Source organism: Aphelocoma coerulescens, chromosome 1A (assembly GCF_041296385.1).
Source record: "Aphelocoma coerulescens isolate FSJ_1873_10779 chromosome 1A, UR_Acoe_1.0, whole genome shotgun sequence".
Classification (NCBI taxonomy): domain Eukaryota; kingdom Metazoa; phylum Chordata; class Aves; order Passeriformes; family Corvidae; genus Aphelocoma; species Aphelocoma coerulescens.
The window spans coordinates 37,655,941-37,672,512 of record NC_091014.1 but is presented as its reverse complement, the minus strand read 5'-3'; the positions used below and the strand labels follow the sequence as shown (position 1 = coordinate 37,672,512).

The window sequence follows — 16,572 nt, the reverse complement described above, 5'->3', positions numbered from 1 at the left end:
AGAAGGGGATTATTTCCACCAGGGCTCATTCATCTTTATTCTATATAAAACTACTTTTTTCCTATACATAACTTTTCCCATCTCCTGCAAACAATATCAGACTTGCCATGCTAATGCAACAGAGAGATCAGGTACCCGTTAACAAACTTCCAAAACCTGTTAGAATGCCCACTGTGAGCCATATTAAACTCACTAATGGAAATAATTGGTTTATTATTTGAAATAGTTTAGAGCAATATAGTAAGTCCTAAATGATGACTATTTTTTCCCTCCTTTGTTAACATCATACTATGGATTGATTTCCTATGTGGTTTGTTTCAGTTTAGTAATTCACAGTTCCTTTTTCTGTATCAAAGCATTGTTCTGAGAAAACACATTGCTTTTCCCTACGGTTGGAGCTGGAATTTTTTTCCCCTGGTGTCCTGACCAGTTTCTGTTTTGAAGTGCTCACAGCTATTTATTTAGAAATAAAAAACATCTTGCACACCAAAACCACACCCCAAATCTCAAAACAGAAGCTTCAAAGGCCAGGGAAAAAGTGACAGTTTTTCCATGTAGGAAAGATCTGTATCAACAAATAGTCCTCTGTGTGCAGAAGCATTATGCTTACTTCAAGTCATTGGTCAAATAGTAGGCTTCAACTCTGCTGCCTAAACATGGGTGACAGCTCCCACTGAGATGGTCAAAGCTATTAAAAAACAGTAAATCCATGTGAAACTGTCAGGTATGGGCCAGCCATGGCCCAACAGAATCTCACCTGGAGGCCAGCAGTACATTAGCTAAGAGTTCTCAGGATACCCCATGGCATTTAATAGTACCAGCTAATTATATTTAGGCACATGAATCAAGTTCTTAGTGCCTGCTCTCCCACCCTTCCTCATTCCAGAAGTACTGATTAATGCTTTAATTTTATAGACAAAGAAGAAAAAACAAGCTATCTTAATTGGTGGTGTACAGTAATTTCGGTTCAGAGTTGGACAGGTGGCAGGAAGCCTCACCTTGCTAGACAGAAAATATGAGGGTAGAATTGTGAAACTTTTAGCACAACTTAAGCAGAAAATGGAGGCAACAACATGGAGGTTCACCCTAGAAGGAGCAACAGAGACAGGAGGAAGGACAAACGAAGGGGAAGAAAGCAGTAGCACAGAAAGTGCTGATGGAGATGATGGAAGATCAAGCAGGGCAGAACGCAACATTGCAATGAATAGGTTAGGAACATGTCCAAGAGTCAGGCTAATAGTAAAGCACTTAAATCAAAATGAACAATTAATCACTAGTGCTCACAGCAAGTCACCTGGCTAACATAACAACAGCATTTCAATACTTTTTCTCTGGGCCTGCAATGACTCACACGGCACCAGGCAGCAGTAGTTCTCTCTCACCAAAATATTCAGTCAACAATCAGGGAATGGAACAGAGGTATGTGAGTTTCTTTTAAAAATCAGAATGGGAACATTCCCCTGCTAAACTTCTTCATTCTAATGGCTGAGCTATTTTTCACATCATAAGAAAGAGTTTAAATTCTCAGGGACACACTATAAAAACTGAATCCTGTTCTCCAAAAATACTCCATGAGCAAATGTTAATGGTCCAATCTTGTCTTCCATTGTGCAGCATGCTCACTAAATCCCTTGGAAAATCATTTTCTAAGACTTTGCACTCACAACTTCAAAGTGTTTTATGCAGTATAATGAAAGCAAAACCATATAATTTTTGCATGAAGCAGGTAATTAGTACCCCAAACATACTTGTAAAGGAAAAAAAATCCACCAAACAATAACCACATAAAACATATCAGATGAAACTCCAAAGTTTACTATACAGCAAATCTACAGAAAAATACTTTTAAGAAGTCTGAAAATATATTCACTTGGGGGTGTTGGTGGAGGAGAGGCTGGACATGAGCCAATCTGGTCTGTATCAAAAGGAGTGTGACCAGCAGGGCGAGGGAGGGGATTCTGTCACTCTACTCCACTCTCATGTGACCCCAGATGCAGTGGAGTCTTGGAAAAGCCAGTCAGCCTCTCCACCTCAAACCACTTACAACTAAAGAATCACAGCTGTCCACATGGCAAGAGTGCTTGATTACCTTATCATTCCCCACAGTGTGACTTTTACTCTGACCTTTGAAGCCTCTCTTTTAAGGTGTTTTTTCAGTTTGGGTTTTTTTTTTCTTTTTAAATTTCTAGGCTCTGTTCACTTCAAAACAGCAACTGATCAGGGCTTTAGGGGGAAAAATTCAAGACTATTCCAGTCTCAAAGACCCTCATAAGAAAAAACTCTATGCATGCAAAGCACTTTTTTGTACAGTGCAAACAGGATTAAAACTAACTGTAATATAAATACATAAGTATATTGTAACCACTAGCCATAGGAATATAATTAAAAACCCTTCTGCATATCTTTTTAGATTAAATAAAATTCAATACTTTATCTACCCATCACTTTAACTAAGGTTTACAATGATAGTATTATAGTCTTGGAAAAATCTAGGTTTTTTTAAAAGACATTATTTATTTTTCATCAATTAAATTAATATAAAACTGATTGAAACCTTACACAAGCACCTTCCAGTTCAGAGTATGATGTAGGAAAAAATGCAGAGACCCACATGCTAAGTAAAACTTTTAACTGTGGAAATTGTTAATTCAAGTTAGAGAAATTCCCAATTCACATTCATTACCAGAATTCACATCAATTGGAAAACAAATCTACTTTTCCAGTGCATTCAGAAGGCAGTACAGACCACATAAGATGTAAAAAAACCTCAGCCACGGCCATCTGATTGCATGTAAGCACAGTTAGAAAGCCTAGTCACCAACAGTCAGGTAGTCAAGAGCAACAGGAGGAAGTGGTTCCTACAGAGAACACTGGCTGATGTATTATAAACTCAGATAAGAAGCACTAGTTCAAATGCCTTGGAAATGGACCTCAATGACTCAGAATTGAACAAATGAACACAGATCTTTCTGATACGGCAACACATCTGAAGAGCCTAAATGTCCTCAGATACTCCTACCATACAGAGAGTTCAAATGGATGAGACATAGATGACTAAGGGCTTGGCCAAGGGTGGCAGGTCCATTGTCCAGGGAGAATCACCTATGGTTCCAACTCTTAACACACACACACAGCCCCACACATACCACTGACACTAACAATGTCTCACTCAGTAGCTGTTACAGAACCTCTTTAGGTTTAAGCTTTTTCTTGTTAGAACTGGAAAGTACCTGAAACAATTTTTTTAAAAAACATCTACGTTTGAAACAGAACATTTTCCATAAAACTGTTGACATTAAAAAGCTTTCCAAAGTACATTCTTCATTTTTAACTCCCACTTTTACATTCAGAAGTGAAATTAAAAACTTTGTAAATGCCCCCCCCCCCCAAAAAAAAAATTCTCATTTTTCTTAAAACCTTAATAAATTACTCAATCCTTTGCAGTGCTGACAGCAGTAAATCAGGTGAGTCCTAAGCTTTAGGAGAGCCCAGGTGCATTTTCAGTATCAACACGTCTTCCTGACGCACAAGCTTTTTCCACTGCCATCACTAATGCTGTTTTATCTTTTCATTTCGGAAATTCTTCAATACTACTACAAAATTCCTTTCACAGACAGATTACAGTATTACCATTTTTAGTCCTTCTATTCACCCATCAGACTACTGTCCCTAACCTTCTAACCTTTGGAAATTTTTTTCAAGTTTAAAACAAAAATAAAAATTCAGCATTCTTTTGGGTTAAAGATATCAGCACATGCTTAAACATAGCAATCAGTAGTTGGATGAACTGGAACAAATATACTTGTATTAATATGGAAATAAAATTTTAAAAAATATTTACATCACTGAGTTTAGACATTTTTCTTCCCCTGTTTACATTAAATAAATTCAACCTTGCTGTATTATAAAAAAATTATTCTCTACAGTAATTATTTTCATAGTATCACTACTGAATAGCTAAAGTCTTCAAGCAGAATTTCCTATTAACAATTTTACTACAAATATTTGATGAAAAAATACAATTTTACTTGTGACTATTCCTCCTGTTCTGTTCCAAAAAGATCCAAACTGGAATATATTCACTTACAATGAGATATTTGTAAAAGATATGCCACAGCATAATGACAATGGATATAGCATGTTGAGTTTAAAGACCATATGTTACAATTTTGAAGATACTATGAAGCAGATACAGTTACTACTCCTGCTGCCAGCTGGCATGCTCAATAAACTACCTGAAGTAATGATGTTTGGATGTTTAGATGATCTTTAAGATCCCTTTCAACCCAAACCATTCTATGTTCATCTTTTCTATTCAACAAGTTCTTGATTATTTTTTTCCCCCTCTAAATTTTGGCTCTGGTAAGCCTAGAACTTCCTTTACAAAACATTATTAACATGTTTGAAGACATATATGAAAGTATACACAGAAAGTCTGTGTATACTTAAATATGCCATATGCTTGTTTAACCCATCTGCATATTTCTCTAGGAGAACACTGCCTGTAATGTTATTAAAAGACACCAAGAAATAAATGTCACAACATACTTATAAAAATATTCATGCAATACCCTCATCTAGAAATATCAATTACATTATCTATCTCCTACATGATTAGCTGTAAGTCCAATAAACCTACTCAGCAGGCAAGGGATTTAATGAAATAAACCTTGACTTCCTGGGAGGATCACCTGTGGTTCCAACTCCAACACTTCTGATCAAATACATGCTTTCTTCCTGCTGCTGAGCAATAGGCTTTTCTGAATCTTTATCAAACATGCTCCAAAGGAGGGAGGGTGTAATAATACTGTGGAAAGTATTTAAATGAGTAGGACAACAACTGATTGTGGTGAAAGGGAGGATGAGAAAAAACTGGTTTTAAAAAATAATAGAAATTGATGGGGTTTACATTTAGGTCACAGAAAAACAAATTCACGGCAATTGTTTCAATAAACAACTAGACAATTAAGCTTGCCTACTAATCATCATTAATAAGCCATATGCACCATAAAAACAAAAAAAAACCCCAAACCCACAGTCTTGCACTGCTACAGGTTCCCAGTTTCCACTAATATTTTCATTTCTGTTCCCCACTTAAGGCTGAGGCACCAAGGTAAAAATATTACAGAACAAACATCTTCCAGTGGCTATCTCATAGAATTAAGGACCAAAAGAGAGAACAACCAAAAAACAAAGAAAAACCCAGCCCACTTATCAGTGAAAGGTCTCGGGTTCTCTACCCATTGTCTAACAAACATAAATACTGTTTGCTTCCTGTTCCTTTCAGTTCCAGGTTGGAGAAAGCACAGTCTGGCTTCCCTTCCTCTACAAGGAAAAATTTTTTACTTCCTGATCCTTCTAAATTAAACCAAACATTCCTTAACTTGAAATCCAACGCATTACAGTCTTAAAATTCCATTAAAATAGCTGACTTAATCTCTCATTTCTGTGTTAACTTCACATTCTTTGGGAAATCTTACCTAATTTTGGCAGGGAATAGGGCACTTTAAAATAATCTTCATAAAACTCAATGAGTCTCCTTGTAATATTTAGAGCATAGTCCCCTGATCCTCTTCGGATTGCATCAGGCCTTGCATATAACCGTACCTGTTAAAAAACAAAGCAAAAGTCCAATTTCAGCATCTGCCTTTTAAACCTATCCTACCTGCAGAGGTGAATGAATTACTCTAAGGTTGCTATGAGGTGCCAGGATTATTCCCTTAAAGCCATATATGACTGTCATACATTTGTCAAAACATGTCATAGTTGAAAACCAGAACTACCACAATTAAAGTTACAAAGTTCAGAAGTCACAATCTCCTACTTATTTGTGTTGCCAAATAAAAAACTGAGCACTCCTTGTATCAAAATAAATATTCGAAGAAAAAACATGTGTTTGCTAGAGATATGATGGAAGAGTGGATTAGTATAATGGTTCTCTGCCTACACTGAATGTAGGCAGGATGCACTGACTCCGTAGGGGACAAGTTCATGGTTTGTTAAAGGCACATTATATCAAGCCCTGAAAATATTAGTAGACTGTGGAGAAAAAAAAATAATCGTTCTCTTTTCTTTTCTCCGGCAGTGACACCGTTACTCTCCATGAGCTATGGGAAGACTGCAAAAACAACCATTTCTAAGCTCATTCATGTACACAAACAATTAACATTCCTGAAACCTCCATGACTGCTTCAGGCCTCTGTATTCAGAAAGCAGTAAATTAAAGCTATTTATATAAGCCACAGACTGCTCTGTTCAGTATAACACAGCTCACACATTTCACTACCTGGAGTGAACCAAGTGAACAGAACTCACCTTCATATTTCAGCATCCAAGTGTGACCCTCATTAGGGAGATAGCAGAAAGCACTGCCAGGTTATTCTCTCTTCCTTGTCCTTACAGTCCATAGTGCTTCCTTCATGCAAAGATGACACAGAGCTGAGAACTGCTAACCAGGAAGGGGATAGAAAGGAGAGCCACTCTCCATTCTCCCTCCTCATACCTTGCCTGATGGAAGTAGTGTGTGCTTTGTCTCTAGTGACTGTGACAGAAGGTCTCTCCCTGCCGTACATATGACCTGACATAAATGAGACTCTACTAAATGTCAGTCCTAATAATAATATTTGACTCGCCAGTATTTTCTGTGGTAGGATTCAATCCTAGCCAGGGTTCCGAGGACAGCAGTAAGGCAGAAATCAGAAAATATCAATGCAAACATGAAGGAGAAATATCAGCTTTGGAATGTTTCTAAATGCTCTATTCTGGACTCAGAAAAGCCAATGGGATTTTTGGCTTCAACGAAAGTATTACCAAGTATTGCTTTACTGCTCTTGTCCTGAACCAGTTCAGTTATCCAAGGGAAAACCAGATATCAAGCCTAAGTACAGTGTACCTGTCAATTCTGTTTTAATCCACTGTCTCTTGGGTTTCAGTATGGAGACACATTATTTGCTTCATTACAATGGCATCTTTGTGTTTAATCTTTGTGTTGTATTAGACTCGGTGCACAATGAACCATACATAGTTATCATCCGTAATGTAAAACAGGTAACAGTGTAACCTGATGAGATATGTAATAAAGCAGACTTCTTATAATCACTACTTGAAAGCACATAGATCATTATCTGAACTCGTCCAAATCACTATTTTTATTTATTGCTTCCTTTCAAAGTTAACAGTGACATGTACATTAAATGTTCCCTTATCTACTAAACCAAAACCAGGTTTTAACAAAATAGCTATTAACCACAGAGTTTATGGAAGGATGTTAAGAATCACAATTAGATTTGTGATGAACACTGTTTTGTATCATTAAACCTTTATACACAATTTTGCATAATTGCTTTACTAGCACAGTTGACTGTATCAGCAAATTAGGGAAAAAAAAGAGTCAGTCAACCAAGTATGCAAGAAATCATTCAATTTGACAGTGGCCAAATCTGTCCATAATAAGAAAGAGGACAACAGAAGGGAAGAAAATAACAGGCAGATAGAAGAAAAATCAAGGTTCAACTTATTGCATTACAATGAATGTCTTCTGGCAAATATAGAAAAGGCATTTAATGGTGTCTGAGATGGAGCCAAGGTACAAAAGCTGCAATGCTGCAAACTCTCATTTGTCTCCTGCCTAACGCTGAATGTAGTTTTATTTTGCCCGTAAAGTCTCCCTGGGTGCCTCTCTGCCTGCCCAGAACAGCTCTGGACTGACAGGCATCCATGGCTCACACCAAGGTCAACCCTAAGCTGGAACACAGTTCAGGAATTACCCGTGCCTTTGCCCGGGTCTCTCAGGGGTTTTGAGGGAACAGATATTGTCAAAGCAGTCAACATCTTCAAACACTGGGTCTTGCTTCTGCCTTTCACCCAGCAACCACTGAGCATGAAATGTACAGACAACCTTAGACACACCATCACAGACCTACCCTGGCCTCAGAAATTCCCTCTTGGTTAGCAGAATTCGTCTGTGACACTCTGCCTACCGGGCTAATTGCTTTGGATGACACATTCTGAGGTGTCATTCACAACGTGAGGAGCTTGGTCCAGAGTTCAGTCTAAAGTCTGGCACATATAAGTTTGAAACTGAAGCCCCTAACTTTCACACACTGATGTTTTTTAATGTGTGTGGGCTTATCTTGACCATATCTTACCTCCAAATCCATCAAATGGGGACTATATTATTTCCTTCATTTATAAGAAGATTCTCGGTGTAAAGTAATGGACTATAAAGGTTTATATTCTGCTCCAAAGAGGAACTTAAATTAAACAGAATGACGATTAAGATATGAGATCTGTTTAGAATAATTTGTTTGTTTGTTTACTACTTTCATTTCAAAAGGCAGGTAGGTAGTGTTACTTTAAAACTGCATTGGACTGAACAATAATGCCCACTTGTTATATACTTTCCCACAGGCTGTTCGATCCCTGTACTAAGAATTCCATTTTACAGTAATTTAAATAAGAGAAAAAAACAAAGTTTTCTGCAGGGTCAGGCCTAAATATATAAATAAAAGCAGTACATGTTCTCCTACAAAAGACAAACAGGTTTCTAGCGTAAGTGCATAATTCATCACTCACTGCAATGGCACCTACTGCCCTGCAAATATTATTAATGCTCTTTTTCATAATCTTTGCAAGATTAGGTTTGACTATTCTTTTCATGTAAGAAAGTGGAGAACAAAGAGAGACTAAGAGTAATTCTGGGTGCCTATCTGGACACCTCTCAATGTCAATTATATTTAACAGTTTTATTGCACGTATTTAAAGCACTGTTCCCATTATATCTTACTTCAGTGGTGAACACTTCATACAAGCTTTGGCCACAGGTGTCTTAGTTTGGGCATTAACAAAATCAGTAATACATGATTAATGACTAAATGAGACTGTGTCAGTTTATGTGATTTACTTGGCATCTCACAGCAACTCTGGTGGCAGAGGCAGGGAGGGAATTCAAAGCAGGCAGTCATCCTTGTGACCACTTAACAACCTGCACCAAGCACCTTCCACATCTGGGAATTAATAAGGTAGGTTCCGTTTGGACAGCAGGTATATTAACAGCACACTGCCGGTGTTCTGATGTAGTACAGTTCCCTGTGTCCCTCATTGAAAAATACCAGAAAAATGTTATGAGGAATACTATTCATAATGAAACTGTCATAATACCTATGAAAATAACAAAGTTCACACAGTTAACCTAAATTCTAGGGGTTTTTCTCAGCCTCCTTTACATCTGTGTGTGCAACCACTACCAATTTTTCAACAGGAGTTCTGACTACTAAGAAGAAAAATTCAGCCCCCTCATTTTTCTCTCAAACTGTCTGTCAAACTGACTGCCTCCTTCCTTACCACAAGTTTGAGCAACTAGGTTTGCACCTGCAGCCCTACAGCCCAGACCTCCTCTTTATAAGACTCTGTTGTTAATAACTCTAAAATTTATTAGACATTCTAAATTAAATCTCCGCAATGTATATTTTCTCATTCTTTTCTAAAGTGGGCAAAAATGTGAGTTATTTCCCTTTGTTTGCCATCCAGAAGCCCTGAGTAGTTTCATAAGAACTTTAAATAAACACAATATTCAGTCATGCTCAGATACTATTTCCAAAAAGAAATCATCCTGAAGGATTATTTAAAAAATATTAGTAACCTTACTCAAATTCTTAGAATCATTTTGGCGGCTTTATCAGAAAAAATACTAAAATACTCCTGAAACTTGTATGGTAAATTCCATGTATTTGTTATAAGTGATCAATAGCCTACTCCTCTATAGTTAGTCAAAAGTATTTGCTATATAAAACAGAATACTTTTACAAACAATTTGTACATATTGCAACATTTTCTCTAGTCTCTCTTAGTATTTCAGCATTTGCTACATAAAATAAGTCAAAGAAAATTTATAAATATTTGTAATACCAGGTTGCCAGCACAGATAAATGTGACTGTAAAATGAGAACTGTTTCCCATAGAGAGTCATGATATATGCTAAGAAATGTGCAACATATTTAAAACAAATCACATCTAACTGAAGTCAGGTTATTAACTACAGCGCATGAGAAAATCTTCCTGTCTACAGCAAGTAAAAATTATCCATCAAAAAGAAAGTTAGCACTTAAAAAGGAGAGCTGTTCTTGTCTTATTACTTCAGAGTGCTTCAAAAAACTATGTAACTATGTACAAGGTACAATGGGTAAAATTCTGACAAGTACAACTCTAGAGGGCAACACACATCTTAATTTCTATTGTATGTTCACCAAAATTATTTCCATTATACCAAAGACTAGTGATAATTTCACCACATAAAAAACAGAGGAACAGGTTCAAAAGAAGTAGAACCATTCTATTTTGAAATTTTTAAATCACTACTTTTCTTTTTTTTTTTGCATTAAAATGTAAGTGAAAAGGAGAAGAGGATTAAATGGATGAAGAATTGTAAGGAAAAACCTGCAGTAATTTTTTCACATTATGTTAAATACTTCGGGTCAAACCAAAGGGTTTGTTCAGTTCTGCAATGCAGGTAGGAGGAATATGGAATACATTCAGCATTTTGATCATGGAAATAAAAAGTAAAAATCCATTATTTACACGTGTCTAAGTGCAAAAAGACTGGGGGTCCTACCTTCTCCCCTACAGGAATTCAGTAAAGATAGTGGAAGACCAGAGAAAACTGCACAATGTTCTCCCTCTGGTACTAGAAGACACTAAAAACCTTTGCCACAAGGCTGCCAACCTGCTTTCCCAGGGAATTAAGGAACTTGACAACCTGGCAGAAATCAGGATGTTACAGTAAGAAGTTTGCATGCCTGAAGCATGCCATACACCAGAGCCTACCTCTTACTTCAGAACTAAATATGCACTTCTACATTTGAAGCCTGCTTTTGAAGACATTATTCTCTCACCTTCCATTTTGAAGACATTATATTCTCACCTTCCATTTCATGTGTGCAGCCCCTTTGAAACCTTTGTTCTTGCAGTAGTGTTATCTTTTTAGGGGAGCACCACTTTGCTTGATATCGAGACATTTTATTCTTTCATTTGTTGTTATAGTAAAGTTTACTGATCACAATAATCCTCTGTAACAGTCTGCATTCATTCTGCAAGGCATCTTTTCTTTAAATGTTTAGCCATCTTTTTCATGTCTTAAGACCACTCTAATTGCCATCACTGTGTTCCCCAGTGCCCTGGGGGGAATTGCAGCTCACTGGATGAGGAATCCTGCTCCAAGGAAATAAAGTGCACCTCTATTTTAGCAAGGAAAGGCTTGTTTTCGCAAGCAGATGGCTCATAGGGCTCTAAAGGCCTAAACAACATCCACTGACTTCAGCTGAATGATTCTGGTTAATTACAGGGGCTTTCAGACATTCTGGAGACATGACTGGTCCAGCCTCTGGGCTAGGGGCACTTCAGCCACGGCAACCTTCACCAGTAGCATCTGCCATGTTTTTAGATCACCACTCGACCAGTCCTTGTTAGTCAGTTGCACAGGAAGGGAAAAAAAAAAAAAGTTCTTTAAGTAAAGGGCTGCATTTTGGTCACAGCCACTGATAGTTCAGATCATGAGAAGCAGGACTGGATCTTATGTTTCTATCTCATGTGCTGTAAAGAAAACAGCTCTCTGAATCTTGAAAACAGCCTAATGCAGAATTTACACAGTGGTAACAATGCTGCATCTCTGTCACAGAATCAGGTACAAGGTACAAGGTACTTTGAGGCTGACAAGATGAGAAGATGCAAATATAATCCTAACCCTCGTATGACACCATCCGATATCACAGATATTGCCAACCATCTCACCACAGAAAACCATTCCCAAAAGCACCCACTAGCATGGAGAGCCTTTCCCCATCTCTGAATGCTGTCACATCACATAGGCGTGTGGAACCAAAAGAGACTTGAGCCTTGCTCTCATTTAGCTTCCCACTATTGGAGCATCTCTCCAAGCAAACATGGCTAATGTTCCAAGGCTGGCATATACCTGTTTTGCTAACGTCTTGACGTACCCCTCTCCTTTCTCCTGTCTTCGATCCATTTTGCTACATCTACTTAAGTCTGAATAGGCAGAGTAAATGAGGGTATGGAAAATGAGCAGAAGTCTGGTGACAACCATAAATCTTGTTTTCTCAGGCAAGCATGGATTAGGTAACCTTGTATCAACACAGGAATCCACTTCACAATTAAGGATAGTTATCCCTCCCACCTACTCCGCACAGAATTAAAAGTAACTTTGTCAGGTGCTTTAAAGCAGCTTAGAGTGCTTTCCCATTATGAAACAGATGTTTCTGCTCATCAACTGGTGTCAGCAAAGCCATCCTGGGAATAATGTCTGTTCTTTAATCCTTTCCTCAAAGCCAGCAAACTCCACATAAAGCACTGTTCTGGGGAGGCCCCTCCAAACAAGTTCCAGTCCTCTGTGTGACTATACCCACAGGCTCAGCCCAGCACTGGTACATCTGGGATCTTAAAATGATTTTAAAATCTCAGTTGAGAAAGGGCTTATGAGTAAGTTTAATTTAAAATATGTGTTTAAATTCAAACATGCCTTTACATGGTATAGTTACAGAAGGCCCTAACATTTCAACAGAGCAATCACTTAAAAACTTTATAAAGGGGGACAAAATAGTGGTTTGCCCTTTACTTTACCTGTAAGACTTCAGCAGCCAGTGACACTCTCAGCTGAAAAACACAAGCATTGCCTCTGTACTTAAAAGCTTCAATTTACTTGATAATCTGAAATATTTTATCATTGTTTTGCTCACTGACTATTTTAGGCACAGGTATTGCTTTTACTAGAGTTACAGAGATAAAAATATGGTTACAACACACATTTAATATAGCAGACATGTCTAGATCCAACAGCCTCAGCTGCGAACTCCCTGGATCACTTCTGCAACCAAGGCATTGCATCTCAAATGGCTTTTTAAATGTGATAAATTCAAAATAAATAACAGTTCACTACATACACAAACAAGCTACAGGCCAGGCTCCACTAAGAATGTGTATGAATTGTTTCACATGTGCGCATACCTCCAGAAGTTCTGCGTGGTGCAAATGCAATAAATTTTACAACATTGATAAGTAAAGGAGAGAGAGGTGGCTGTACTGAAATACCAGTTTTGCTGTAGTGAACATAGATGTGATAATGGGAAGAAATTACAGAAGAATTACAGAATAATGAATATCCTATTCATTATTCATCATGGACAATACTCAAAAAAGACTGCATGATAATGAAATGTGCTTATTGAATACCGAAGGAACAGCTCACCTTTGTATGATGATTTTACTCCAAACTGAGCACTGCACTGAGCCTTTTTTGAATATAAATAAAACAAAACATGTTTAAGAAATTGAAGAATTTTCTTGGAGCTAGCTGAAACCAATGAGCATTCAATGACCTGATACTTTCTTAGGAAACACCTTTGCTAGAGATTGGACAGAACTCTTTTTTATAGTAAGCACAAATCGTCTTGGAATCCTCATTTGAGACTGGTTTAACAGACCAGTTAAAACAAGAGAAGTCATCACTAAAAATAAAGTGTATATGAAAGAAATAGTCACTGAGGGAGCTACAGCAGTAGAGAGATATCTCAGGAAACTAAATGCAAGCACTGGGGGGCATGAACATTGTTGCAGGGCAAGAGAAAGAGGCTTTGAACAGAAGTAATTTATATTCCTGGACAAAAAATTTTAGCATAACCCTGAAGGAGAAAGAAGTGAGAGAAACTTCTGGAGTTCCAGGTGATAGTGGAAAAATTAGGAATATTAAGCAAAGGGATCGCCAGGTATTTTCAGAGTTGTGAAAGAGGGCATGGGACAAGCATCTAGTTGTCTCATCAATTTCTGATCTGAACCAAAACAAATGCAACTGCTCCAGCCAAAGGTGCAACAATATATTCTACCAGGAGGCAAAACTGTCCTGCCAACTTGCTGCAATTTCTAACTTGAGATCATAAAATACTTAGGAAAGTTAATGAGCTGCACTCACATATAAATCCAACCAGTGCTCAGCTGGCATACAATAAAATACTGGCTATGTCACTGACCACAGTGCCATTAAGATTAATTTAGAGCACTTAGAATCTCGATCATCTTGTTGAAATGGCGCAGGGACAGAAAGTGAACATGTTAACAACTAGTGTAGAACAAATTTAATTGCAGACACAATTTCATAGCCATTTCAGCCAACTAAGACTGCCACAATCTCACTACCACATACTCAGTCATTCAGGTTCAACTCTTCTATTACATCAGCACTAGAGTTCACATCCTCTCACAACAACCTGCCAGCCAGATGAGTCAGCTAACTACACCAACCAGGTGGGTAGTGTCCAGGTAGCCCAGCTTCCTCACCTGTCCACCATGAGTTCAGAGCTAAAAACAGCATGAGAACACATTTGTGGAGAGAAGAGAGGACCATGACAGACTGGTTACAGATAAATTTGAGTTATTACAGAACTTCACCCTAGGAGCAAGGTTCAAGTTCTTCTGAAGTGCTATTGCAGGGAATTCAGGGTCTAAATTGTTGAGATTACCAGTGGTTAAAGCTCCTTGCAGTCCTTTGCAGGTGTAAAACATCAGCACAGCTTTAAGTAACAAAGCAAAAAGATTTACATTATTTACCTATTACACATAAAACTTCTGTATCACAACCCCAGAGGTAAGATGATGTGAACATGTTAACAACACGTTAACAACAAAAAGCCAATGATGGCTTTTTCCTCCAGAAAAATGTGTCTGCAGTAGATTTACCCCAGCAGTTAACCCCAATTTTAATTTCCTTTAGTTGGGCTGGGATTAGATTGAATACTCTTATTTCAAATACTATTTATTCCCTATTCTATAGTCAAAGCATTCACATCATGCATCATTCATAAATAATATTTCACCTATTTTTGGGTTAAAAAAAGAAGAGCTACAGAAGTATACAAGTTTAAAGAAAGTGCTAACAAGTGGCTTACAATGTTCAGCAGCCCTATAGCATGCCAAATTTCACCTGGCTAGAGACTGCTTTGTCACAAGCACATAGATGTTACCTGAGAGTGATTCCATTTGAAATGATACTATGCAAACACTGTAACTGCTTATTTATATTTTGGCATTGTCTGGAGACTGTCAATATGACAGCACAATCTCCTTGTGCTTCGTCAACTACATAAATAGGAGCGAGAGATGTTTGTTATTCTCAGTCTTTCTGCCTAAAGAATAACAGGCAAAACATGAGGAAAATGAACTGTTATCATCTTCATTTTATACATGAAACTTACAGAAAGATGAGCTTAATATCAGGAAAAAGGTCTAAAAAAGAGCCAGAAATAGAACTTGAATATCTCTGCCCCAAATCGATAAATCGTCTTTTCATCATATATCAACAAATTACTTTTCCTAAAATAGATTTTCTGAAAAACGCCACTTTTTCCATCACAAATTTAAAAAAAAAAAATCCTGTTTTTAAGTTCCTCAGTCACAACACGTTTTTCAAAAACCAAACCTAAACTTTACTCCAAACTGTAGACCTGTATCCCTGAAATTGCTTAATTTAGAAGCATTCTGAAGTTGACTCATGCCTAAGAGTAACCATCCCATTCCCATAACACCTTTTTTCAGGTGGCTACCATGCTGAGACTTATTTACCTTTGTTTAAAAAAGATTATTTTATTATTCACTTAAAAGTAATCACTTTAAGAGATGTCAACACAGTGGTCCCCTACGAAATGGCTAATGAGTAAAGTGATGCACTTGTCCAGAGCATAACAAAAAAAGCTGGGAGGAGACAGAGACAGACTGTACCTGACAAACCAAAGATGAATGCAAAGCCATGTCAGTACTCTCATGTTTCATATGAATTCTGCACAACCACAGTGGAAACCAGAATCTGGTAGATATAAATTTCATCCTACATATCACATGTTTGCAGTAATCTTTATCAGTATTAGGGAAAAAAAAGTAAATCAGTGGTAAATAAAGGAAACCACTGACAAAACACAGTTGCAAGAAAAGCAAAGCAGAAGCACAGCTCACCTGTGAGTTCAAGAGCATTTATTCAATGCATTGCTTTACAACAGCAGCAGTAAGCAAGAGGAACACGGCAAAGTATCTTGTAAACTTACATGTAAACTTAATAGAAAAACTGTTTGCAAGGTAAACAGATTAGAGCTGTAAGGTGCTAAATTTTAAAGTACTCTTTAAAATTTGTTGGTATTGAGGAAACACAGCGCTTTGTAGACAAGTCTGCACTGCGCTGGACTGAGCTGGGGATTTTGTGAAAAATTGTACCTAGCCCTTAGGAGGGAGAAAACTATGAACATGGGAAATTTTGTGCTCTGACTGGTACAAAAGCCATAACACAACCAAAAAACAGGTTACACCAATAAGAGCAAAAGCCATATTAACAGTGAGAGCCCCTTCAGGCTAAAAGGAGCAAAGAGACAAGCAATTAGGCCAATGAAAACAAAAACCATAAACCATGAAATAGGGAATCAAGAAATCAAATTTTTTTATGGACACACACTAATATCCACTAAAAAGCTTCATTAAGATCTCTGGTTCTCACTCTCAACTAATGTTACAAATGGTTTTTTTTTT

General features: G+C 37.5%; 1 protein-coding gene across 1 annotated transcript in view; it reads right to left on the bottom strand.

The window, feature by feature from the left end:
- Positions 1-16,572, bottom strand: part of TRHDE (thyrotropin releasing hormone degrading enzyme) — a 206,477-nt gene that overhangs the window by 162,732 nt on the left and 27,173 nt on the right. Inside the window, exon 3 of the mRNA XM_068999188.1 lies at positions 5,481-5,607. Within this exon, the coding sequence (XP_068855289.1) occupies positions 5,481-5,607 (127 nt within the window). The remainder of the gene's footprint in view (positions 1-5,480; positions 5,608-16,572) is intronic.